Below are 10,173 nucleotides of genomic sequence, written 5' to 3' on the forward strand. Positions count from 1 at the left end.
TTTTTAAATTAATTTTTATTCTTATATTTATATATATATATATATATTAATGAAAAATCACGGTCTTTTTATATTTTATTTTTTATCAATTAATTTTTTAATATTTTTCTTTTTTATTTTTTCATTAAATTTATTCTATAATTTGTGTAGGAAAAAAAATTATTTAACTATTAATTTTTATTTACTATCATTATTACTATAAAAATATATATATATCATATTTTCTTTAAATATATATCAAACAAATATAAATCATAAATAAAATGAAAAAATTAGACGAACATAAAAAATTATTATTGTTGAGTATGAAATTTATAATTAGGGTAAATGGCCCAAAATAAGAGGAGAGTTGGGCCCGTCTTTGGGCCCATCAGGTGATTACGGATTTCTCGAGATAGTCAGTTGGTTTGCCGTCCGTCCAAAGAACCATGGGTTATTTTGGGCAGGAGAATTGATGGCTAAGTGGTTGGTTGGGTCAGCCGCCCATTTGAGGAGATGAGGTGTTCAGAGATGGTCAGCTAAGCCAGTTGGGTTCTGTAACTAGCGGGAGCGGTTGGTGAAATGGTTAAGACACGTCTCAGTGGAGGAGCAATATGTGGACGCGGTTGACGGTAGTTGCTGTAACCGACCAGACGACGTTTTAAAACGTTTTTTTAGGAAATATTTAAGGATTCACGTTCTTCCTCGGATAGTTCTTCAACCAAAAGCAAAATTAATTGCAAATTTCCTTTTGAGGATCACCTTTTATTTTCATGAATTCAGTGCTTTATGCTACAAATAAATTTTTTATAGGTTCACCAATATATATAAATTAAATGCCGGAGCGATAATTGTCGGCAAATATCTCCGGTAATTGTCGACAATTAACGTCAGTCATAAATTTTCGGATTAATGTGTAGAATTTATGCACCCGAGCCAATAAAATATAAATTTTATTGCCCCTTTCACTCATATGACACATGTTGTACCCTAGAGAAGTGATCTCGGTGTGTGATGCAAAATCCCTTTGTTTTGTACTTGTGTTGTGATTGTTGCTTCTTCATGGAAAGTTTATAAAGTCTTGAATTCACATGTTGGTAGCTTTCGAATGATGTGGTACAGATTTAGATGGCTTATGGCTTATGTATTATGTGTATGTGATCATTTTGGTTTGTACTAAAACCAAATTCACATGTATTATATTCCCAAAAGTAGTTGTTAGGGTGTTTTAATCATTTTTTTAGGGCCTTAACACCAAGAAACTACATTCTATGTTTAAAATTTTCATACATGAGCGAAAATTTCTACATAAAACTCCTCATTTGATGGAAAAGATATTCAAAGATATCGTCGAGCCGCATTTCAAATCTTGATCATCATCCACTACAAAAAAAAAAAGAAGTTGAAATTAGCTACAAAAGTTTTGTAGCAAAAGATAATTAATTCATAGCAAAAAATGAATTTCGTCGCCTATACTATATTAGTAAAGGTATTTGACGACAAATTTGACTTTCGTAACAAAAGATAGTTTTTTGTTGCAATAAGAGTTAAGAAAAAAAATATAGTTAAAATAATATGATTTTATAGCTAAAACAGTTTTAGCTATAAAAATAAAATTAATAACAAATAAATTTTAACAACAAAAAGTGCATGATTTTTTTGTCAAAGGATTTTACCTATGAAAGATTTTGTAGCTAAAACATTTTTTTCGTAATTAAATAGGATTTTCTAGTAAAACTAAAAATTAACAACAAAATTAATTTTATAATACATAATTAATTTTTAACGACGAGATTAATTTTTATTGCCAAAATGACAAATTCTAACTAAAAAAAATAATAATTTAAAATTTTTAATATGGAAAAACTTTATTTGAAGAAAATATATATATATATATATATGTATATTTATGAAGCTTAATCATCTAGAGATGAAGATAAAAGTCTTAATATGGAAAAACCTATAAAAGGCTATATATCCCTTTTGGTTTGGATTCGAACTTTGCCGATAAGTGGACCGTGGGCTTAACATTTTCAATAATCACTTAAAAAAAGATGCTCATTTGTGACAAATATAAAATTGACGCTCACATCATTGGCACATAAAAACAAAGGGCTTCAATTTCACACTATTTTTATTTTTTAATATTATTGAATATTTTCGCCTAACGCAATAGACTACATAACCAGCACACTTTTTATTATGTTTTTTTTTTTTTTTTTTTTTTTTCTTCTACTACATATCATACAAACATACCTACAATAAACTATCATCATTCTCAATAGTAGCAACAAAAATTCACATCATTAATTTATGCTGCTTCTTCATCATCATCTTCTTTCACACAACAAATCTCGAATTCTCTCTTCATTCACTCCATAATGTAATAATTAAAGTCGTAATAATTGCACTCCAAGAGCAGCGGCTGCCGACAGTTGTTCTGTCATAAACTCGTAATAATTGAACTCAAAGAGTAGCGGCTACGACTCGTAATAAACCCATCACAACTCCATTTCAATCTTGTGAACCCTCCCATCCTCCGGCATCTTCTCCAACTTCACCGTCGCCAGCCGCGTCGCCGCGTCGTATCCGAACTCGACCTCGACCGACCCCACCGTACACTTTCTCGGCTCTGCCGACGAGTAAGCACCGAAAACCCCACAACCCTTCACTTCAATCAAAACAATCGCGACCGGGTCGGCGCTCGCGTTCTCGACGCCCACTCCGTCGCCGTTCCCGTCGATCCTGTACCCGTTCTCCGCCTCCGACAACCGTCCCCCGGCCTTCACTTCATACTTGAGCCCTTCTACGGCTCCCCCGGCATTGAACATATTGATGAGCCCGAACGGGGCGAATTCGAACCCGGGCGCCAACGACTTAACTGGCGTGACGGTGAATATTTCGTGCTCCAGGACCTTGAGGGAGACGGGCATGGCGACGTTGTGCGGGAGCGTGATGACCTCGCCGGTCCGGTGTGAGTACAGAGCGACGGATCCATCCCAGTCCGGGTCGACGGCAACGGTGGAAATGAGATGGACGTCGCGGCCCCTTACGTAGCCGGTAATTGCATCGGATTTCGTCTGGTGGAAAGTGTTCCGTCTCTCGACGTCGTTCCACGCCGCGCCTTGGCAGTTGTACACGCCGAGAACTCCCGTGTGCTTGTTCATGTTCCATATCTTCAATAGGCTGCAGAAAACGGAAAAAACTTGGTCAAAGATTTCGGCTTTTACGGTCGTGATTTCGAAGAAATCGGAGCTTCGAAACGTTACCTAACGCCGTCCCGAGCAGGGTCGGAGAACAGGCAATCTTTAGTCGGCCGGCCGGGTAAAGTGGCGCGGAGAATCGAACCATCCGGAAGCACCAGTTTCTTCAAAATCTCGAAGTTGTGCTTCCCCGGTGCGTCGCTGTTACATATAAACATCGAATGAATTCATTCGATCAAAAGCTAAGCTACTCGTCGAATTGAATCACAAACGGAACAGGTGAAAGTTCGTTACCTGACGTAGACAGGGCCGCCGCTGATCGCCCTGGCGGAGCCGTGGTACTCGGCGGCCGGATGGAGAGAATGGAACATGTCCCAATCGGGCAACATTATTTCTCCCAAAAACACGCTGTTGTAAGCGACGGAAGCGATATGGATCGTGTGCGACACCGGATCCCTCGGGTAGAAGTCGTCGGACGCCCTCACGATCGCCGTCTGTTTAGAGCTGTTCATCACAACATAAACATCAGATGTTGTCATAGAATCGATTCGATCGGATCCAATCCGATCCGAGCTGAGTTCTTACCAATAGAGCGACTCGAGGTTGTGGCTCATACAAGCGATGCAACCGTTGTCCGGAAAGTTCCTCGCAACGGAAGCGTCGAGCGCCTGATGATACTGCCGCGTCAACTCGACTCTGCCTCCGAGCCCGGCCCCAAGTGTCTCCAAAATGCACTGCACGTCGACCTTGACTCCGTCGATCCCGGCAGACGCCAAGTAACTGTGCAACTCATTGTAAAACTTGTATACATTTTTCGGGTTTACTAATCCCAACCCCTGTAGAGCAATGGCGTCGGTTTTCCATCCGGGCTCGTTCGCCAGGACGCCCTTCGACACCTCTGGAAACTGCATAGCCGGCCGGAACTCCTCCATCTCCTTCACATCGGGTTGAACGCCGCCCCAATATCCGGTGATTGCGTGCCAGACGTAAACGTACTTCAGCCCGTGCTTCTCTTTCGCGATGTTCACTATGTTCTTGATCCCGGTCGACTCGTTTCGGAATTTGTCGTTTTCCTTCAATCCAGTGAGGCGCAGCAGCTGCGGCTGGCCGAGGTTCTGCTCGTCTTTCGGCTTCTCGACGGGCTGGTCGGTGTCGGATTCGACGGACTGCCATCCGTCGTCGATGATCACGAATTTCGGGGGCGTCCCGACGGATTCAAGGCTTTCGAGGCCGGATTCGACGCCCTCCTGCGTGACGTCTTGGTAGAAGGCGTCCCAAGTGCACCACCCGAAGTAGTCGACGATGCCGGGGAGCTTCTTCTCGTGCCGCATCCGGAAAGTGCCGAGGTGCGTTTTAACAGCTTTAATGGCGTCGTGCACTGTTTGGTAAGGATCCAATCCAGAGGTGATGTAGACCGCATGATTGAACACCGATCCGACGGCTGAGATGTCTCCGCTCTCCAGGCAGAGCTCGAGCTCGTCGCCGGCGTTGCCCTGAAGGCAGGCCTTGAAGGGGCCTTCGATCAACGGCAGGAAAACGGTGTAGACTATTTTGGTGTCATCGTGGCCGTCGATTTCGGACTCGAGCTGAGATCCGTCTTTGGTTTCGAGGAGTAAGAACTGCGTCTCGAGGGGGATGTCGCGGCCATTGTCGCCCATTTTCTGAGCCATCCACCATAGCTTGAATCGAAAGCAGGACAGGAATCTGACGTCACGGAGAGTCCCCAGCGACACCACGTGGCGGCTGCCGTCGCCGGCGAACACCGCGCCGAGAAACACGCCCTCCGCAGGCCCCGTCGCCGCCGCGGAGGCGGCGATCACGTTCTCCGGAACGTCGGTGAGGATAGTACGGTCCTTCACCACCAGCTTCCGCTCTGCGATTCTAACCGCCGGCTTGATCGTCATCGCTGATTCCTTCTTCTCACTGGTTTCTTCTCCTTCGCGTTTTTCTAATCGACCAGTCTGAGCAAAATTAGGGCAAACGCTCAGCTCCAAATTGGGGAAAAACAAAATCGCAACTAATTTTTGCAAAATTTCACTTCGATCGAGCAACCGGATTATCCGCACTTCAAATTGACCAGCGATTGGGGAGTAGGATGAACAGAAAACGTACCTTGTATGCGAGGATTCGATTGGGAGCAGGAAATGTGTGATCGAATAGATAATTTGTGCTTGTGTTCTTCCGTGGAAGGAAGAGCGAGACGAGAGGGTTGAGTGCAGGAAGGGTCTGAAGAAAAGGGGTATTTATAGTAGGTGCGGGGCAGCGCAGCGAGATCGAGAGTGAGGACGCTGCCATGGCCATGGCCGGTGAAGTTTGTTTTTTTTTTTTTTTTAATGAAGAATTGTTTCAGGGTTTCTTGCTCGTGATTGGGCAAGAAATATCAAACAGCAAAAGAGGAAATGACACGTAGGACACAGCATTTATAACTACCCGTTTGTTTGGATTTGCATATTTTATTTATTTTTTATTTGTGATTTTTTTGGTTAATTTTGCGTCACGGGATTGCCTTAGAAATATGAAATAAATATTTATTTATTTTAACTAAAAGGGAATTTCGTATGCTCTGAATTTTATTTTTTTAATTATTATTTTTTTGAAATATGTACATATCTTTATGGTTCAGAAATGGTCAAAGTAATTAGTGTATACGTCTTGTATAGTTATCAGAATATTATGTTACTAAGTAAAGATTAATTTATAATAATTGATGGAATAAAATAAATTGAGGATTTAATCATTGTCGATTTTATCTGTTTAACTTATTTTATTACAAAATATTTTCTTGTGCGTAGACGTTTGTCGTTTTGGATTTTACTTACGTGATTTCATTTATTTATTTATTTATCTAAATGAAATAGAGAAATATTTAAATGTGACATTTTTAATTAAATAAATATTAAATACGATATTTATATCTATATATAACACTTTGTTCATTTTGTGTATTTTTTCCTATCTACTACTTTTTTTATTAATAATATATTATTCCCTCAAAGTATTATTCAAGCGATTATTGAAATAAATAAAAGAAGTGCAAAACTAACACACTAGAAAAATTAAATTGTAAAAAAAAAATCAATAATTTATTATATTAATATACAAATTAAATTTTATAATTTATTATTACATTAATATAGAAATTAAATTTTATAATTTAAGAATATTTTAATTTTTAACTACATCCAAATAATAAATATATCAGTTTTTATTTGGATATGTACTAGCTAATGATAATGATACAATATGTTAAATGTGTGTATATATATTTATTTGAGATAGAAATTTTGAAATTTTAGAAAAAAATTTAAAATACTAAAAATTTTGATATTAGACTTGAAGTTATATAATGCTTTCTCCGTCCGTTTCTAAGGATCACATTTATCTTTTGCATTAATATACTTAACATTAAAAATATTATTATATTTGTATAATTTTTTTTTTTGTACAAATGTCATTCTATTAGTATTATAATGGAAGTATTTTTGCAATTTTTTCTTAATGTGTATTATGTATTGATATAATAATTAATATTCAAATATTAACATGTAAAAAGTAAATGAGATATTTAGAGGTGAACGGAGATAGTAATATATATTTATATTTGATGTAATATGTTTTTAAGAAAATTACTATTAATAAATAATATTAAAATTTTAAAATTATCTGTACGAACAAAATCATATTTTACTTTAAATATCTTTATATTTTGAAGTATTAAAATGGCTGAATGTCTGTGTAAAACAAGACATATTATATTAATTATTAATATTTAGGGGACAGCTCAAAATTTGTAATAATAAAGATGATAATATAATATTAATAGACTGCCACGTAGGCAAGGAAGCATGATTGAGGTAATTAATTGGGGGATGATCTCAGCCGTCCGATCGAGACGTCGACGTGGAAATAGATGAGCATGTTGAAAATAAGTGGTGACAAAAAATGTGAACAGCAGCAACTTTCCACCGGTGGATGGACGCGTGTCCTACGTGTCATTGACTGTTCCGGACACGTCGGGTTATTTTAGATTCTTCTAGTAGCCTAGGCTAGCTTATTACAAACGGGTGGGTTTTGACAATATATTGGCTTTTTTCTAAAAATAAAATAAAAATAAATATATTAGTACTATTTAATTGATTCGATTCTTAAAAATATATATATTTTTTTTGTTCGCTTCAAAACATTTAATTTTTGTATTATTATATTTAATATTAAAAATATTTTTATATTTATATAATTTTTTATATAAGTGTTATTTTATTAGTACTATAAAATATATTTTTAATTTTTATTAATTTGTATTACGTTTTGATTTAATGATTAATATTAAATGAGACCCTGGACGGAGATAGTATATTATTGTTTAAAATTAAACATTTATGTAAAAAATTGTTCAATTTTAATTTGTAATATTAAAAAAAGATAAATTTATATACCGCCTCCGTCGTACTGAAATAGTGACATTATTATTTTATAATTTAATAATTGTATTACCTAACTAATATAATAAATACACTTCAAATAATTGATTATAAATTCTTAATAAAGATTCTTAGAATCAAATACTTTTTTATGCTTCTTTATCCCTCCGTTGCCCTTAATAATAATAATAATAATAATAATCTATATAATATATATTTGAGGTCGGTGCGAATTCCACGAGATTAAAAAAAAAAAAAATTCTTATGTTTTTAAGTTTTTAATAATAATAATTATATCAATTAATATAATTAATAAGTTAACATTAATATTATATAGGTATTATTGATATAATTGATGAAATTATAACTGATAAATATATTTATTAAAATTAAAAAATTATTATTATTATTATTATTATTATCTATATATTATATAAATAATTTAATATATTTATTGTGTAATTTATTATAATTTGAGCTCGATGAATACCACAATTTTAAAGATTTTTTCTCATATTTTTTATTTTTTAATAATTGTAAAATTAATTTAATATTTTTTTTAATTTACATTTAAATTCATAATTAATTATAGTTATAATTATGTATACTAATTGATCATCATCAATATATTTTAATTAATTATTTGGTATTAATTACATAATGCTAAATTACTTATAAATAAAATTTATTGTTGTGCAATACATTAATATATTTTATAAAATGTAGTATAAAAAATTCAGCATTTATATTTAAATAAAATTATATACTTCTTATAAAATTAATAAATTGCTTATGTATTATTATATTAAAATTAAATAGCTAAATTTTATAGTATTATTTATTTATTTGTTTATTTATATCAAATTAGTAGAATTCATATTAAAATATTTTTTCATATACTTTTTACGTCTCAAAACAATAGGAACATTTGGGATAGACACGAAAATGAAGGAATAATAGTATTATATTGATAATAAATGTAAAAATATTTTTAAAAGACTAAAATATCTTTACTTTATGTAATATAATTTTATGTCCATTTATACCCCTAATTAAGGGTAGTAAAAATGTAATAATTTTAGAATGTAATTTTTATTATTTTTATAATTAAAATAATTATATTGATAATCAATCAAATCAAAACTACGTAATTAAATTTTGTAATTATATAAAAATTGATTGCTTAATAAAAAAAATATAAACACAAAATATAAAAATATTTTAACACAATTATAATCAAATTTGTATTAATGATTGACTAACACTTCAACTTTATTTCTTCTCTACTTCTCTTATTTTTCCGACAATATTTATTAGGTGAGTTTTTATCAATCTTTCAACAACATTTTTCTCTTCCATAGCCGCTAATATAGTTTTTTCCTCCTCATTTTAGTTCATTGGAGTTCTAAAAAAATTGTATCTATCCAAAAATGATGGAGTATAATTTATTTACAATATTTTATTTTGTTATTGTTTTGTACTTTATATAAATAGTTTAATATAATTTTTTTTATAAATATTTATCAGTTATTTGTTCTTCAAATAATTTATATTTAATAATAACATTAAAATAAAATTAATTTATTTTTATTTATAATATATGTATTATATTATTCATATTTTTATATTTAAAATAAAAATTTTATTATTTTAAATAAAAATTAAAATATTGATGATTTAATAAATTTTTATAATTTTATTCAAATGTATTTGTGTATATATAAGTTTTCAATAAATCTATACTATTTTACTTTAATTTTCTTTATTTTTGATATTTTTATTAAAATAAATTTATATTAAATATTCATAATTAATATACCATAATTAACATACTTAACAAAACTATAATGATCACAATCAATAAATATTTTATATATAAAAAAGTTGATAAAATTATTAAAAATATGATTCTATAATGTATAAAATATTTATTTATTCATTTTAAAAATAAATAATTTATTTAAATTTAAATTTAAAAAATAAATTCGTTATTATACATAGTTATTAATTACATAACTACTTATTACATAAATTCTAATTTTTAACTTTTAAGAAAAAATTATAAATGTGTTCTTTTAATAAAAATTTAACGGAAACAAAAAATATATATAAAAATATTTGATGAACATAAAAATGCTGTGGAACTCACGGATTTCCCACTAGTAATAATAATAATAATAATATGCGTATATGTTAGTATTATTGTCGAACAATATCAATATAATCACATTATAACGGATTTTTTTTAGTTTTATAGTAGATTACGAAATAATAATATTTTATTATTTAGTAAAGTATATAAGAGATTTGACATTTTTGTCTTTTAATTTTATATATAAATTAATTGCATGTATAATGATATGTTTATAATTTAGGTAAAAATTAAAAATATTTTGATATTAATATATGATTATTTTATTAAAATATGAAATTGATATTTTTTAATATGACATACGAAAATGCTAAAAAGAAATATTTTTACTTGAAACGGAAGAAATATACTCCCTCCGTCCCAATAGAATAGTCTTGTTTACCATTTTTGTCCGTCCCAAAATAATAGTCTTATTTTC

The 10,173-nt window shown here is 31.9% G+C and overlaps 1 protein-coding gene across 1 annotated transcript; it reads right to left on the reverse strand.

The window, feature by feature from the left end:
• Positions 1–2,173: 2,173 nt before the first annotated feature.
• LOC127239697 (probable galactinol--sucrose galactosyltransferase 6) lies at positions 2,174–5,518 on the reverse strand. The gene is made up of 5 exons (XM_051257961.1): positions 5,295–5,518; positions 3,768–5,143; positions 3,477–3,686; positions 3,249–3,383; positions 2,174–3,165 (listed from the first exon to the last, which is right to left on the reverse strand). The coding sequence occupies exons 1-5, from the start codon at positions 5,481–5,483 to the stop codon at positions 2,481–2,483; spliced, it is 2,595 nt and encodes an 864-aa protein (XP_051113918.1). The 5' UTR covers positions 5,484–5,518; the 3' UTR covers positions 2,174–2,480.
• Positions 5,519–10,173: the final 4,655 nt, after the last annotated feature.

Source organism: Andrographis paniculata, unplaced genomic scaffold (assembly GCF_009805555.1).
Source record: "Andrographis paniculata isolate CXL003 unplaced genomic scaffold, ASM980555v1 Contig78END, whole genome shotgun sequence".
NCBI classification, from domain to species: Eukaryota; Viridiplantae; Streptophyta; class Magnoliopsida; order Lamiales; family Acanthaceae; genus Andrographis; species Andrographis paniculata.